Here is an 18,238-nt window from a genome sequence, read left to right as displayed (position 1 = left end):
GGTTTTAGCATCTCTGAGATGGTTGGCTCTGGCTTCTCCGTTAGGGAACGCGTTTTTATGTGTGAATGTAAAATATTCCCTTTGTACACTTTCATAGCGTCCCAATGATTTCGTCTTTAGTGCGTAGTACATACAAATGTCATACAAGTATGCAGAGATCGTGGCAGGTGGAAAGATGTAGACTCTGCTTAAAGGCGCGATTTTATGTTTTACGTCTTTAGAGACTAGATATTAAAAAATCATGAGTGAAAGGTCAACACCAAATCTATGCTAATATTATAAAGTTGAAGGGTTTGTTTGTTTGAACGCACTAATCTTAGGAACTACTGGTTCGAATTAAAAAGTCTTTTTGTGTTGAATAGACCATTTATCCAGGAAGGCTATATAACATCACGTCAATCATCAAGAAATAATGGAAAATGTGAAAAGAAACGGGGAAAATTATCCTTGATATGATGATAATCTTTCAATGATGCCCAAAATAACTATTCCACACGGACGAAGTCGCGGGCACAGCTAGTTATTAATAAATCCGGCAACTTATACACTTTTAAAGTAAAACGAAAATAAACATGAACGAATCAATTTATTATTGTTAAAATGAGAATCTCCTTTTTCGGTTCGGTGGTAAAGGTCACTAATCTGTGTGTTCATTGAAAATCAACAATTTAATTGGTTCCAATTGGATTATATATTTTCTTAAATCGCTTTTTCATTTTGACTGAGTTTTCTAATGATTAACTTTTTAGGTAGTCAGTCAGAGACTTCTTATTTCCACATGCTGCATACCTCTTTCGCTTCATCCACATTCATAACTCCCTTCATGCAAACTCGTCAAATGTACTGAATGAAGTACGCTTTCAAAAAAATCCAGTATTTTTTTTCTTTTACTAATAATAAACTTTCACGTTGCATTATGCTATTAAAATTAGTAAATAATATAGGTATTAAACGCGCATATAACGTACGTACTAAGTTAGACGGTAAATAAACTAGGAATTCTTTGTTATTCGATGAGCCATGTTCAGCTGTTTGACTTATGTATATAATTGAGATTCAAATAGTGACAGGTTGCTAATCCATCCCCTAAAAAAGAATCCCCAGTTTGTAAGCCTATCCACTAGTCGCCTATTACGACGTCCATAAGGAAGAGATGGAGTGGTGCTATTCTTTTTTATGTACCTACTGGTACCGGGAACCACACGATACTTCATAATATATAGTGCTAATCAATACATTCATTACATAGTTTTTCCAACAAACTACATTGATGTGAAACGTTAACTTATTACGTTTAACAAACTTTGCAGTAACTAAAACAAAAAGTTTCTACAATATCCGTTTTGTTTCCTCAATTTCCATGTTCATAATTTACATGTTTTCATTTTGTGTGTGTAGTTCCCGGCACCATTATAAAAAATAATAGGACCACTCCATCTCTCTCCCATGGATGTCGTAAAAGGCGACTATGGAGTAGGCTTATAAAATTGGGACAACCTGTCACTATTTCAATCTCAATTCTGTCATTAAGCCAAACAGCTGAACGTGGCGTTTCAGTATTTTCAAGACAATTGGCTCTGTTTACCCCGCAAGGAATATAGAAGTTATTATATGTACATAAGTGTAATAAAAAAGCTGGTCGTGCTTAACATCTACGAACTGTGCTACGAAGCTACGCCGTAGCTATATCGTAGCATCGTACACTTCGCATGAAAGTGCTGTGCTCTGAAGATGAAAGGGATAAGTCCGCCATTGCAAGTGATTTATTTCTTTTATAACATTATTTATTTTCTTTTATAACAGTATTTTTTAAGACTATTAGATCTGTCTATCCCGCAAGGGATATAGACTTGACTATATGTATGTATATATTATTTTACGTACGAACCCAAGTATTTGGTACATCATAAAAGTCTAAAATCGCTTGACATTAAAGACTAGTACGTTCCGTTAGCACGCAATATTTTTTATCGAAATAACGAGCACAAAACACGATCATTTTTACTAATCACCCTTATCACGAAAGAAATAAAGTAATACGAATTACTTAAAACAAATAATCAAGGAAATCTGTATAATAAATCTGATTTCTATGCAAATAGGTAACAATGTTTAATGATAGAAGGAAACATTTTTTAATCTACTTAAAAATGGAGGTTCTCAATCAAATTTACTTTTTCAATGTAATAAAGAATATTTCGTATAACAATAGATATTGAAATGCAAGGAATAATAAAGACTTATGTATTATGTTGACAAAATGTGATTATATACAAGTAGATTTAGACGTTTTTGTTGGCAAGCTAAATTCATTCTCATACTTATTTATTACTAACTGTGCCCGCGACTTCGTCCGCGTGGAATAGTTATTTTGGGCATCATTGAAGCCCACAAGGATTAATAATTTCCCCGATAAAAAGCAAACTCTTCAGCTTTATAATAAAAGTATAGATGTACAAATCTGATGATACTCGTACAACTTTGAAGGAACGGAGACACTCATCAAATTTTATTAGTCAACTTATATTGCTTTTAGAAACCTCATAAAGATTAATCGAGAACCTCCTTTATTAAGTCAAATTAAATTATATTAAAAAAATGTTCCTTTTAATTTATTACCTTGAAAAATCATACAGACATACATACATACAATCACGCCTCACACCTATATTCCTTGCGGGGTAGACAGAGCCAAAAGTCAGATAGAAAAGAGATTCAAACAGTGACAGGTTGTCGGCTTATCTCCTAAAAGAAGAATCCCAAGTTTAAAAGCCTATCCCATAGTCGCCAGTTTTACGACATCCATGGGAAAAAGATGCAGTGGTTCTATTCTTTTTTATTGGTGCCGGGAACCACACGGCACAAAATCAAACCTATTTAAGTTTATGTGTGAGTATAATCCTTGGTTTTAAGTTAAAAACGTATCTTGATCAAATTGAAGACGACCCTAACAGAAGCCGCCGAGCTTGCATGAAAAGAGTTATGAATGTGGATGAAGCGAATGAAGTATGCAACGAGCGTGGCAAGTGGAAAGACGTAGTCTCTGCCTACCCCTCCGGGAGACTGGCGTGATGTTATGTTATGTGTGTATGTATGTACTTCAATACTTGGAAATCAGGGCGAACCGAAACTGTGACGTCATTGAATATTAACAGCTGTTCTGTTAGATCCGGGACAGTTGGAATGTTTCGACACATGACATTCAAGACGTGGATATTTCGGTATCATAAATAAAATCACGCCTCTTGCCTAGAGGGTAGGGGAGGGGTAGGCAGAGACTACATCTTATTGTATACTCTGTGCTGAAATCTATTTATGTTTAGTTTTTTTTTTACCAAAAATTTATGGTTTATCGTAGACAATTATTTATACATATGTAATGGACTGTGCCGCGTGGTTTCTGGCACTAATAAAAAAAGAATAGGATCACTCCATCTCTTTCCCATGGATGTAGTTAAAAATTACTAAGGGTCACTATTTGAATCTCAATTCTATTATTAAGCCAAACAGCTGAACGTGGCCTATCAGTATTTAAAAGATTGTTGGCTTTGTCAATAAATAAATGATTGATGACGTGATGTATGTATGTATGTAATGAACAGAATGTTTTCTGTACACATACATACATACATATGATCACGTCTATATCCCTTGCGGGGTAGACAGAGCCAACAGTCTTGAAAGGACTAAATGGCCACGTTCAGCTATTTGGCTTAATGATAGAATTGAGATTCAAATAGTGACAGGTTGCTCGCCTATCGCCTTAAAAAGAATCCCAAGTCGCCTTTTACGACATCCATGGGAAAGAGATGGAGTGGTCCTATTCTATTTTGTCCACATGGCACATGTTTTCTGTCCATAAAATAAATTGGTTTAATTAAACTAGTATTGAATCACAATATTATGATAATTGAACTATATATCTTATAGGATTTAAAAACTTATTTTCAACCAAAATATACCTCCATATCACACACTACAATCACGTTTCGAATCCTAAACGGGTATTTATCAAATACAGTCATCAAATATTAACAAATATTCCTGGTGTTAGATCCGGGAATGTCTGTTGGAATGTTTGGACACATGGCATTCGACACGTGGAGAATTCGCTGTGGAATACTTACATATAATCACGTCTATATCTCTTGCGGAGTAGACAGAACCAACAGTCTTGAATAGACTGATATGCCACGTTCAGCTATTCGGCTTAATGATAGATTTGAGATTCAAATAGTGACAGGTTGCTAGTCCATTGCCTAAAGAAGAGTCCCAAGTTTATAAGTATTTCCCTTAGTAGGCAACTGAGGGAAATACTTATAAACATGGGAACTTAACGCGGGAAAGGTTTGGTTTTTTGGTTCCGAGAACACCAAAAAAATATATTATATATTTTACAAAATCTTTCCTATATGTAAAAAATAATAGCAAGCATTTTGTTCAGCGCCTATACATTATATAGAGCAATGAGGTAAAACACAACATTCATGTATATATATTCTAAGGTGAACTTTTTGCATTTATTTATTTGAATAGACCATTTATCGAGGAAGGCTTTAGGCTGTATAACATCACGCTGCAACTATAAGGAGCGAAGAAATAATGGAATATGTGAAAAAAAGGGGGAAAATTATTCATCCTTGAGGGCTTCAATGATGCTCAAAATAACAATTCCACGCGGACGAAATCGCGAGCGCAGCTAGTTATGAAATATTATAACTAAATCACTCCACCATAATAATTTACTGCCATATTGTGACAAGAAGAGAAGAAGAGAAGAGAGTTATGAATGTGGATGAAGCGAAGGAAGTATGCAGAGATCGTGGCAAGTGGAAAGGAGTAGTCTCTGCCTACACCTCAGGGGAAGAGGCGTGATTTTATGTATGTATGTATGTATTGTGACACATTGTGAAAACTTCCGCTTATCCATCGTTCATATTGTCCATATCAAACAGCAAATGGTAACTCATAATATCAAACAATTTACTATGACTGCAATAACTGTTTAAGAGCTGAACAATTGGTGATTCCTCAACCTCATCTTGTGCTTTGTCGCTTTATAGAACCAACTACCTTTGCCCGCGACGTCGTCCGCGTGAATAAGTTATTTTGGGCATCATTGAAGCCTTCGAGGATTAATAATTTTTCCCGTTTTTTTAAATTTTCAATTATTTCTTCACCGTACCGTGCCGTGTGGCTCCCGGCACCATTACAAAAAAGAATAGGACCACTCCATCTCTTTCCCATGGATGTCGTAAAAGGCGACTAAGGGATAGGCTTATAAACTTGGGATTCTTCTTTTAGGCGATGGGCTAGCAACCTGTCACTATTTGAATCTCAATTCTATCATTAAGCCAAATAGCTGAACGTGGCCATTTAGTCTTCAAGACTGTTGGCTCTGTCTTCCCCGCATGGGATATGGACGTGACCATATGTATGTATGTATGTATGTATGTATGTATTTCTTCACTCGTAATAGTTGAAGCGTGATGTTATATAGCCGAAAGCCTTCCTCGATAAATGGTCTATTCAACACAAAAATAATTTTTCAATTTGAATCAGTAGTTCCTGAGATTAGCGCTTTCAAACAAAAAACTCTTCAGCTTTGTAATATTAGTATAGATTACATCAAATCCCTTGCGGGGTGAACAAAGCCAACAGTCCCGAAAAAACTGAAATACCACGTAGGTACAGCTGCATGGCTTAATGATGGAATGATGGATTAATAATCAACATTATATTATTAAAAAGACAATGGTTCTTATTATTTCAAGACATTACATAATGCGGATCTGAAAATAATTATCGTGTTAGCATTCTATTCAATTGATTTTCATTGAGTCTTCAATTATACACATTATTAGCGATTGTCAGTTTTTCCTTGTAAAATAAGATTCTATGTGAAAATAACTTAAATGTCATAAAAAATATAGATATATATTCAGTAATAAATGGTTTAGTAATATTAACTTGGGATTCTTTCTTTAGACAATCTGTCACTATTTGAATCTCAATTCTATCATCAAGCCAAACAGCTGAACGTGACCTAAACGTCTTTTCAAGATTATTGGCTCTGTCTACCCCGTAAGGGATATAGATGTGACTACATGTATGTATGTAATTCCATCAATAAGCCATGCAGCTGTAGGTGGCATTTCAGTTTTTTCGGGACTGTTGGCTCTGTTTACCCCGCAAGAGATTTCATGTAATCTATACTAATATTATAAGGCTGAAGAATTTGTTTGTTTGAACGCGCTAATCTCAGAAACTGCTGGTTCGAAAGCGAAGAAATAATGGAGAATGTGAAAAAAAAAAGGGGAAAATTATTCATCCTTGAGGGCTTCAATGTTGCCCAAAATAACTATTCCACGCGAACGAAGTCGCGGGCACAGCTAGTAAGATATAAGTTTCTTCTTTTATAAGAACAGAAAAGTAATCAAACGTCGGTTGGAGATGGTACGTAACTAAGGAATCGATGGATAAAATTTCCCTACGATGAAATACAGAATTTTTCTTACGCAAAATGTTTCTTGCATGAAGAGAGTTATGAATGTGTATGAAGCGAAAGAAGTATGCAGAGATCGTGGCAATTGGAAAGCTGTAGTCTCTGCCTAATCCACTTCTTTCTTTGACAAATAAACCTTTCTTATGTACCGAAATACATATAGGTAAGTAATTCATTAGATGAATTCGTCCATAGAATTCTTGATTGGTAAAATTCTGTAATTCAGGTAAATAACATTTTCTTCTATATTGAAGTAATGAGTGTATAGATTTCTGCAAGCATTGATAATGTTGCGGTGTAATTTAAGAATAGGACCAGTCCATAACTTTCTCATGGATATCGTAAAAGGCGGCTAAAGGATAGGCTTATAATTCTAGCTTAGGATTCCTCTTGTAGGCGATGGGCTAGCAACCTGTCACTATTTGAATCTCAATTCCATGATTAAGCCATACAGTCAAGCGTGGCTTTTCATTCCTTTCGAGATTATTGGCTCCGTCTACCCCGTAATAAAGGCGTGAATATACGTATATATCTATGTATGAATTCCATGAAATTAATCCTAAAATGAGATTATGGATTCATGCCAACGCATTAAACCACATGTGCATTCAATACCTACACTTCACAAAAACCACAATACCGTGCGACTAATTTGGTCGCGCTTCGATTAAAATTTTAAATTCGCGTTATTATATGTATATGATTCTATACGAAGCTTTGTAATACTTTGTGTAAATTACTATGCAATAAAGATATTACAAACAAACAAACAAAGCTTCTAACGGAAAGGATATATATGTATATTGTGAAAAAATGTATGTAATACATGTATGTCTCTGCCTACCCCTCCGGGAAAGAGGCGTGATTTTATGTATGTATGTATGTATGTATTGTGAAAAAATTACGCACTAAAAGTAACCAATATCCAATTTTGAAATAGATTTTGATTTGATAAAATAAACACAACACAATAGATGCCGTGTGGTTCCCGGCATCAATACAAAAAGAAAAGGAAACACTGATGGAGTGTTTCCGTTTGTTTTTGTATCCTTTCCGTGGATGTCGTAAAAGGCGACTTAGTGGAACTTAATGAGTGTACTTAAACTTGGGATTCCTCTTTTAGGCGATGGGCTAGGAACCTGTCACTACTTGTATCTCAATTCTATCATTAAGCCAAATATCTGAACGTGGCCATTCAGTTTTTTATTTAGGTATATACCCGTATAGACTTGATTCTATGTTTGTATATATAAATTAGTATTTTTATCATAATTTCGAAACAAAAAGATCATTAGAAAAAAAGTTTTTATATAATATTCTAGATCTTTATTATTCATGAGCTTCAGACTCTATCATTTGTTTAGCAAAATAAATCAATTAGTATTTATTACTTAAAATGTATCTTAAAATAAAGTCTATTGTAGAATTTTCAGGTAAGTACATATTTTCCAAAGTCCACCTAAATTTTACTGAACTTACAGATAAGTTAAATTTACAACAGCTTATCTCAACGCATTAATAAGACAAAATAAGGTAATTCAGATTAGTTTAAAGTGGTCTATTAAAATGAGTTATATTTAGAAGGATTTAGATAATACTCTAAGGCTTATAAACTTGGGATTCTTCGTTTAGGTGATGGGCTAGCAACCTGTCACTATTTAAATCTCAATTCTATCATTAAGCCAAACAGCCGAACGTGATCTTTCAGTCTGCCGGCTCTGCCTAACCTGCAAGGGCTATAGACGTGATTATATGAATGAATGAATGAGTTCTATCAATCTCCAAAACTCTCCCTTTCTCTCTCTCTTTCTCTCTCTCTTTCTCTCTCTCTTTCTCTCTCTCTTTCTCTTTCTCTTTCTCTCTCTCTATTGGCATTAATTTTTAATAAATTCCATAAAAAGTAATGTTTCAAGTGCGGTTGATTCCTTAATAAATCATTTAAAAAAATAAAAAAGCATCTTCATCATATCGTTGAGTTTATATCTCGTAACACAAGTTTCGAACTTACTTCAAGGCACAAACACAAACTGTTTAATTTGTCCAAAATAAAAAATATATTTAATTTTTATTTTGGACAAATTAAAATTTAAACACGCCTCTTTCCTCTTTCGGTAGGCAGAGACTACCTACATCTCTCCACTTCCCACGATCCCTGCATACTTCTTTCGCTTCATCCACATTCATCTCTCTCTTCATGCAAATTCGCCGATTACGGAGTTTTAAATATACCAGCGTATTTATTGTGAAAGGTCATACCTACGTGTCTATTGTTAAAATAAATAAATGACATAATTATTTACATATACCATGTTTTGTCAAAACTTTAAAGGAAACTGTGCCTTGTGACAATTGGAATAGAAATCAAAATCATTTAAGTTAGCGGTAACATATTTGAATATCGGAAAATCTATAGAATGTTTACAGAAGTAATTACAGTGATGGTTTTTCTAGTAGGTAGGTATAAATGACACTAATGTACCTACCTATTTATGGACGTGGAAATTATTTTTCTATTTTCAACCATGTAAATTGGTGGAGTCTCTTTATTTTTATATTCAAATAAATATATACGGGACAAACTACACAGATTGAGATAGCTTCGAGGTAAGTTCGATACTTGTGTTACGAGGTACTAACTCAATGATACTACATATATTTTACTATAAATACTTATATAGATAAACATACATGCCGTGTGGTTCCCGGCACCAATACAAAAAAGAATAGGACCACTCCATCTCTTTCCCATGGATGTCGTAAAAGGCGACTAAGGGATAGGCTAACAAACTTGGGATTCTTTTTTAGGCGATTGGCTAGCAACCTGTCACTATTTGAATCTCAATTCTATCATTATGCCAAATAGCTGAACGTAGCCATTCAGCCTTTTCAAGACTGTTGGCTCTGTCTGCCCCGCAAGGGGATATAGACATGACCATATGTATGTATGTGTATGTATAATCATACAGAACCCAGGCCAATCAGAAAAAGTTCATTTCTCATCATACCCTGGCCGGGATTCGAACCTGGGACTTCCGGTGTCACAGACAAGCGTACTGCCGCTGCGCCACAGAGGCCCTCACGTTAAATGACCGTCGCTAAGTTTCAAACGTTTACACAGTGTAAATTAGAAGCTATTAACAGCCAAGCTAGACTAACCCGGGGCTAATAACAGCGCAAGTTAGACAAAATGGCTGCCATTATCCAAATCTAGTGTCTTCGCTAATGAAGTTAAGTTGCCCACTTTATATGCGACGCTGATAATGGACAAAGTAAACGAGTTAAAAATGTTATTTGGTGTAAACGAATTAAGTGCAAATTATTTATTTACTAGAGGCCGCCCGCGACTTCGTCCGCATGGAAACCCTTTCAATCCCGCGGGAATTCTGGGATAAAAAGTAGCGTAAGTGTTATTCTGGGTCTTCAGCTACCTACATACCAAATTTCATCGTGATCGGTTCAGTAGTTTTTGCGTGAAAGAGGAATAAACATCCATACTGACATACAAACTTTCGCATTTATAATTTTAGTAGGATTTAAAACGTTATTGATCCACGAAGGTACATTACAATAATGTCAAATGCAGCATTTTCTTTGACAACGTTAATTTCAATTATAACGTCAATTATTTATATAGGGAATGTATTTTCTTAATTGCTGAAAAGTATATTGAGCATTGAACACAGAAATTGTAGTACAGATGTGCTACTTATTTCAATAGCAATCACTTCCAGTGGACCCGAGACCCGTGCATAAATACATACATACAAAAATCACGCCTATTTCCCGGAGGGGTAGGCAGGGTCTACAGGCATCAAAAGACTGAAAGGCCACGTTCAGCTGTTTGGCTTAATTATAGAATTGGGATTTTAAGAGTGATAGGTTGCTAGCCCATCGTCCAAAAGAGGAATCCTAAGTATATAAGCCTGTCCCTTAGTCGTCTTTTACGATGTCCATAGAAAAGAGATGGAGTGGTCATATATATCATCACACTTTCATATCATCACAACTATAACCCTTGCGGAGTTGACAGAGCCAATAATCTTGAAAAGACTGATAGGCCATGTTCATGGGAAATACTTATTATATGTATATATAATAAATATTTCAGTGATGGCATCTGTAACCAACCGCTTAACATAGTAACAACGTTTAATTTAAATAAAACCGATGTTTATGTAAATCAGTTCTGAGAATGAACTAACCAAACCCAAATATCGGTACGAGCCCTTAAATTATTCGCACGAGTCCCGATTGGCCCTAGTTTATACTCGACACACTCATTGTATTTGTCCTAGCCCATTGGACAACATTTAACCAGATTTAACGGATTTAGATTTCAGCCGTGTGGTTCCCGGTACGAAAAGAAAATAAAATAGGGCCACTTCATCTCTTTCAATAGTGGTGAGATAAAGTCCAAAAAATGTAACAAGGCGAAAATTTAAAATCAGTTTATGAGCCTTTTCCTTGATTATGAAATAACTGGCACATATTTGATTTTTTTTCGTAATAAAGTGCCTAATAGTTCTCTGTCAGACCCAATTGTTGACTGGTAGATAATGCTTTTAGCATTAAATAATAATAAAATAAATAAATAAAATGCTTAACTCGATTACTTGTAGTGAAATAGGAATCAAACATGGTAATTCGAGAATGGATCGAATAAAGACTTCGTAGTAAATTTTCGAAGCGTGATCCAAATCATTTGCCAAGTTGAAATAAACATATGTACTTACGAGATATGTTATCTTATATGTGGGTGCTAAGCTTTCATTAGTTGACCATTGATACTCAAACTGGAAAATGTTTATAATTAGTAATTTGAAATCCCAATATAACTTAACTAGAGGCCGCCCGCGACTTCGTCCGCGTGGAAACAATCCCGCGGGAACTCCAAGATAAAAGTACCCTATGTGTTATTCTGGCTCTTCAGCTACCTGCATACCAAATTTCATCGTAATCGGTTCAGGAGTTTTTGCGTGAAATCGAGAATCTCAATTGAACAGCTGAATGTGGCCTTTCAGTCTTTTCGAGACTGTAAGCCCGCAAGGAGTACTCGTATACACGCGACTATAATGTATGTAATAATCTTATCTCGAAAGTTTGAGAGCCGCTGTCCAATCAAGCAATTTGCTCGCCCTGTCACCCTCTGACCTCGCCGGTCAAACTTTATAATTGTTACCTAAACCAGAATGATAATCTAACTCGAAACTAATCAGAGTTTGACAAGCAAATAGGCATTATTGTGAGGAATTCAAATTTGAAGATGCTCCATGGGTAATCTTGTTATGTAAATCATGGACCGCCTTGCATTGTAATGTAGAATGTTATATTTAATTTTGAATAGAAAATGTGCCGTGTGGTTCCCGACACCATAAGCAAAATGAATAGGACCACTCTATCTCTTTCCCATGAATGTTGTTAAAGGCGACTAAGGGATAGGCTTATAAATTTGGAATTCTTTTTAGGCGTTGGGTTAGCAACCTGTCACTATTTGAATCTCAATTCTATCATTAAGCCAAATAGCTGAACGTGGCCTTTCAGACTTTTCAAGACTGTTGGCTCTGTCAACTACGCAAGGGATATAGACGTGACTGTAATGTACGTATGTAATTTATTTTAATTCTTCTTTTAAGCGATGTGCTAGCAACCTGTCCAGCTGAACGTGGCCTGACAGTCTTTTCAAAACTTTTGGCTCTGTCTACCCCGCAAGGGATATTGACAGGACTGTATATGTATATGAGAAATTTAAACAAATTAACGGAAAACGATTTTGAACTCATCAAATCAATCAAAGAGAATCATCACATAAACACATATTAAAAAAAAAATACATAAAAACATACATTCATACAAACATACATACATGTACGTACATATTTCTGCCCCAACACAAATAAGACTTAATTATGCAAAAAATGCAGCGCAAGCGCAACGGTCTGTGTGTAAGATCATACATTTTTTTGCATCAATAATATCTAAATCACGTGAGCAAATCAGTATTGCTGACAGCATCATGTTAGCATAAACGTGGTGATGGATCATTATAGTTAGAATGATTCTCGTAATCAATACAAATCACGTATAAATTTATTGGTCTCATGATTATTTATGACTAGCTTATGCCCGCGGTTTTGTTCATACATACATATGATCACGTCTATATCCCTAGCGGGGTAGACAGAGCCACCAGTCTTGAAAAGACTGATAGGCCACGCTCAGCTGTTTGGCTTAGAATAGAATATAATAGTGTGGCGACATCTCTACGCCACTCGTCAACAACATCAAATCACACAACAACTGTCAATCATCGCGAAGTAATTGACGCGCTCAACCAATAGCAGCGAAGAAACTAAATCGCGATTTCAAAGATTTCACGGATTGGAGCTATATATACAACCTCCGACACAACATCGTCGGAGCCGCGGTTCCCCAGGCATAACACCTAGCCTGGCGGAAGATCTTCCCTTTGGTGGCGGTCGAGCCGAATCATCGCTCCCGCTACAATAGAATAATTTATTTGCATGATTCACATATTTTATTAGTGAAAGAATTGAGATTCAAATAGTGACAGGTTGCTAGCCCATCACCTTAAAGAAGAATCCCAAGTTTATAAGCCTATCCCATAGTCGCCTTTTACGACATCCATGGGCAAGAGATGGAGTGGTCCTATTCTTTTTTCTAATGGTGCCGGGAGCCACACGGTTTTGTTCAAGTGGTAATTTTCATAATACTACATTCATTCATATTATCACGCCTATATCCCTCGCGGGGCAGACAGAGCCATTAGTAATACTTCTTCTGAGGAAGTCTACATCAGCATAACACTTCTCTATAGTTCTTCAATCGTTCCTCAATCAAAAAGGGAATGCTTAAATGGTTAGGTCAATTTGAGAGGAGTCAGGGACGTTTTAGTGAAAGGTCAGGTCAGGTCAAGAATACTCCATAACCACGGGCACGTCATATGAGAAGTTTGTTGAATTTGGATAAAGCGATAGACCTATTCAAGTATAGTAGCAAGAAGAAAGATTTAGTCTTTTTTCCTACGATCTTTGTATAATTGCTTTGATAAACATAATTGATTTAATAATAATTATTCCTTGCATTTTTAATATGTGTATACTTCTTATTATTTCCATTATATCGTCATGCCATCCATGGACGGTGGTGCCTGAAAACGACAGTATATCTCAATACTTATAGTATTATACCCTTACTCGCCTTTTACGACATCAACGGTTGTAGAGTGGTCCTATTCTTACGAACCTTCGTTGTCTGTATGTTCTTTAAATTCAAATTAAAATTCAAAATTTTTATTCATTATTATAGGATACATCATATCGCTTAATAATTGTCAAATCTATTGGTTTCACAACATTGGTTGACGTCAAATAAATTACTTAAAACTAAGTTTACTGCCGCTTCCAAGGCGTCAGTGCAGAAGAAGCGCTAACAAACTGCACTACAGCATTTTCTTCATAATATAGCACAAAATTTCTTCTATTCAAAATAGTTAAATTTTCCGACAACTCAAATGTTCGCGAGAAACAAGAAATGAACATAAAAACATAGTCTCAATTAGTTTAAGATTCTATTGCGCAGTTTCTTTTTGTAGATATTCAAATTAAACAGATGTAACAAATTGTGATAATGTACGAGTAGTAAAGTATTCCGTGTGGTTCTTGGCACTTCGGAATACTTCATCTCTTTCTCAGGGATGTTGTATAAGGCGTGTCTTTTTTTACCTTGATAATATGTCACTATAAATACATACATTAAATCACCTCTATATCCATTGCGGGGTAGACAGAGCAAACAATCTTGTAAAGAGGCCACGATATCATACTTCAAACCAGCGGTCAGTCCATTAATTATTATATTAAGGTGCCGTGTGGTTCCTGGTACCAATAGAAAAAAATGGAACTTCTCTATTTATTATAAAAGGTGACTAAAGGATTATTAACTTGGGGTTCCTCTTTTAGGCGATGTGCAAGAAACCTGTCACTATTTAAATCTCAATTATATTATTAAGCATAACAGCTGAACGCGGCCTTTCAGTCTTTTCAAAACTGTTGGCTCTGTCTACCCCGCCAGGGATATAGACGTGTCTATATGTATGTATGAATATATTCAGATACTATTACTATGCAATAATTGGATCAGCTGATACCTAGTATGAGTGGACGTCACGTACCTACTACATCAATATGGCTGATTCACGAAGAAAATGAGTTAATTTTGCCATTTGAGAGAACTCTAGAAGCCGGCCTTTGAAGGTCGCAACCGGTGCCAAAGAGTATGGTGTTTACATTATCACTTTACAGAAAGGACACACTGTTGAAAATGGGTTGGAACTATAAGTTTATAGAGATAAATGAAAATTGGTACAATTGATAAAGAAAAGAGCTAAGCATATTAACCTCGTATTGTACTGATTTTCACAATTTTTGTTTAGGACAAACTTTTTTCAATGCACTTATTGTTCTGTTTCTAAAAAAAGAGATTTTTTTCATGAACATTCCTTAAAAAAAACGTTTTTTTAACTGGCCAGCACTTATATTTTATTGTAATTACCTAGAGTAGATGAAGATTAAAAGCGCTAGCAATGTATTGTACGAGTATATTTTTCGTACACTAATAAATATAAATAAAAATGTTAAAATTCGCATCAAACTAGCTTTTGCGCGAAACAAAAATAGCCTTTTGTCTCTCACGAAGGTCAGTGCCAATTTCGAGAAAAGCAATCCAGTATTTGAGTCTATTCGTTACAGACATATAAAAATACAAATCGTTTCTCATTATGTGTGGATTGGCTAAATATCACGTGTCATTTCTGAACTCAAAAAAATCGACTCCTCGATTAGATATTTTCGGAGAATTCTTACTTTTACAAGTGAGACAGGCAACGAAATGATTGCCTACAGCCTCTACTGTATTTAATACTCATCTATGCCGTCGTTCGCGACGATGCGCGCACGCACCCCGCTGCCCCCCACTTCTTCTATATAGCCTTCGTCCGCCGCGCCGGCCTCAGTTCATAATCGATTATCTAACAGAGCGCACGTCACACAATGTTTACAACGCGAGTTCTCTTCGCCTGCGCGCTGCTCGGCGCAGTAGCAGCCCTACCCACAGACAAACCAACATCCGACTTCCCCAAACAGACCGCAATCATCACAGATGATGACTTCGACAACGGAGAAGGTGGCTGGTTCAGTTTCCCACTTTTCGGAAACCTGTTTGCGCCGTTGTGGAGGCTATTCCCGAGCTTCGCCGATTTCGGACCGAAAATCACTACAGACGACGACAAATTCCAAGTCATCGTGAACGTTAAGGACTACAAGAAGCCCGACTTGAAAGTCAAGGTGAAGGGAGACTTCATCTTCGTTCAAGGCTCGCACGAAGCGAAACAAGACGCCCATGATATCTTCGCGAGCCAGTTCTTCCATACTTACACGCTGCCGGCCAACTCTAGCGGATCAGATGTCACCGCGGACCTATCCAGTGACGGATTCTTGATTGTGACAGTTCCTCTGAAGGGAACTGAGAACAGAGCAAAAGAGTCCGACCGGGAAGTTCCTATCAATGAGACAGGAGTTCCGTATCAGAAGGAGGTGACGCCGGCTGACGCGACCACTCAAGCAGTATCCGAAGACGATAGGAAAGAACCAACGACTCCTTCCGAACGCGAAGAGGTTACGGAAAAGGACAACGTTATCCCGCACGGTAACGAAATCTCCCCCTAAAGTGATATAGTCATAAGTATTTAATGGTAACGCAGTATTTTAATAAATATTTTTTTTTTCTATTTAAAGCCAGTGTTTTGTTTTCATTTAACGTATTCGAGTAACGTGTGGTTATAATGGCGCGCGTACTCTGAAGAATACAAATGTGAGTTGAACCTGGACAGACGACCGCATAAACAATAGACTTTTACGATTTGGTATGTATGAATGCGCCGTGACTGTGACTTACAAGGGGTAATTGAGGAAAACATGAACATTGAATTATTCTACAGACTTGTCTTTAAACCGGTTTGATGATCATGTTTTGTTTTTCTTACTCGTATCTAAAGATAGATTATTCTCGCATCATTGTTACCTACTTTGAGTGTGGTTTTATACCAAAGTTTCATTGATTTTCTTTCATACATATGTACATACATATAATCACGTCTTTATCCCCTGCGGGGTAGACAGAGCCAACAGTCATCAAAAGACTGAGGCCCCCTTCACTTCAGCTGTTTGGCTTAATGATAAAATTGAGATTCAAATAGTGACAGGTTGCTAGCCCATCGCCTAAAAGTGGAATCCCAAGTATTAGCCTATCCCTTAGTCGCCTTTTATGACATCCATGGTAAAGAGATGAAGTGGTCCTATTCTTTTTGCTATTGGTGCCGGGAACCACACGTCACAAATTTTTTTTCAACATACACATAAAAGTACCCGAAACCGCCGAGCTTGCATGAAGAGAGTTATGAATGTGGATGAAGCGAAGGAAATATGCAGAGAACGTGGCAAGTGGAAAGAGGTAGTCTCTGCCTACCCCTCCGGGAAAGAGGCGTGATTTTATGTATGTATGTATACACATATACATACTCACAATCACGTCTTTATCCCTTGCGTCCATCATCCATGGGAATTATATGGAGTGGTTTCATACTAAAGTGCTGGAAACCACACGACAAATTTTGTTAAGTAAATTTTTTTTCTTTAACGTCATTTTTAAAACATTTCTATCTTCTTGGTATGCCTTATAGAACCTTTGAACTAAGTATTTCTAAGAGCTCTACTTCTCTCAGAAATTAAATAAAGGCTATATTACTCCTTGATAATGTATCTGTCTAACTATGAAAGAATTTTTAATATCCGTTCAGTAGTTTCAGAGTTAATCGATTGCAAAGAAAGGGAAAACTTTTCAATTAATTGAAATAATAGTGGAGAAGATTGTCTAGGCGGAATGTTACATACACATAATCACGTCTATATCCCTTGCGGGGTAGACAGAGCCAACAGTCTTTAAAAGACTGATAGGCCACGTTCAGCTGTTTGGCGTTAAGAAAGAATTGAGATTCAAATAGTGACGGGTTGCTAGCCCATCGCCTAAAAGAAGAATCTCAAGTTAATAAGCATATCCCTTAGTCGCTTTTAACGACATCTATGGGACAAGAGATGGAGTGGTCCAAATCTTTTTTCTATTGGTGCCGGGAACCACACGGCACGGCGGAATGTTGCATGCAAAATCTTTTGTTGTCGTTCAATCGCTGGCATAATAATATAAATGCCGTGTGGTTCCCGGCACAAGTACAAAAAAGAATAGGACAACTCCATCTGTTCCCCATGGATGTCGTAATAGGCGACTAAGGGATAGGCTTACAAACTTGGGATTCTTTTTTTTTGGGCGATAGTCTGGCAACCTGTCACTTTGGGTCTCAATTGTATCATCGAGCCGAACAGCTGTGCGTGGCCTATCGGTCTTCAAAAGACTATTGGCTCTGTCTGCACCGCAAGGGATATAGACGTGACTATATGTATTTCAATCGAGGGTTAGAAATGATTGTGAAATGTTAAGGAAACCTTTCGATTATTTCGGGCCACAATTTCTAATCACGTGGTCCATTCAATATGATCTTAACTGGGCTAGATTCCTCCATTAACACAATCTCACAGAAATAACTCTAGTCGCTGACTGTGACCCTTTTCTACCAAATCATCATGGATGGGTGTGTAACCATAA

General features: G+C 36.6%; 1 protein-coding gene across 1 annotated transcript; it reads left to right on the top strand.

Moving 5' to 3' along the window:
* The first annotated feature begins 15,521 nt into the window (after window positions 1–15,521).
* Window positions 15,522–16,316, top strand: LOC106132991 (alpha-crystallin A chain). The gene has a single exon (XM_013332571.2). It carries the CDS (start codon window positions 15,574–15,576, stop codon window positions 16,246–16,248), a length of 675 nt encoding a protein of 224 aa, XP_013188025.1. The 5' UTR covers window positions 15,522–15,573; the 3' UTR covers window positions 16,249–16,316.
* Window positions 16,317–18,238: the final 1,922 nt, after the last annotated feature.

The sequence above is a fragment of the Amyelois transitella genome, chromosome 3 (assembly GCF_032362555.1).
Source record: "Amyelois transitella isolate CPQ chromosome 3, ilAmyTran1.1, whole genome shotgun sequence".
Lineage (NCBI taxonomy): Eukaryota > Metazoa > Arthropoda > Insecta > Lepidoptera > Pyralidae > Amyelois > Amyelois transitella.
The sequence above is the reverse complement of the archived record's forward strand: the minus strand, read 5'-3'. Positions and strand labels throughout refer to the sequence as shown.

Bases quoted from the DNA above. Each gene is read 5' to 3' on its own strand.
- LOC106132991 (XM_013332571.2), top strand. From the start codon at position 15,574: ATGTTTACAACGCGAGTTCTCTTCGCCTGCGCGCTGCTCGGCGCAGTA.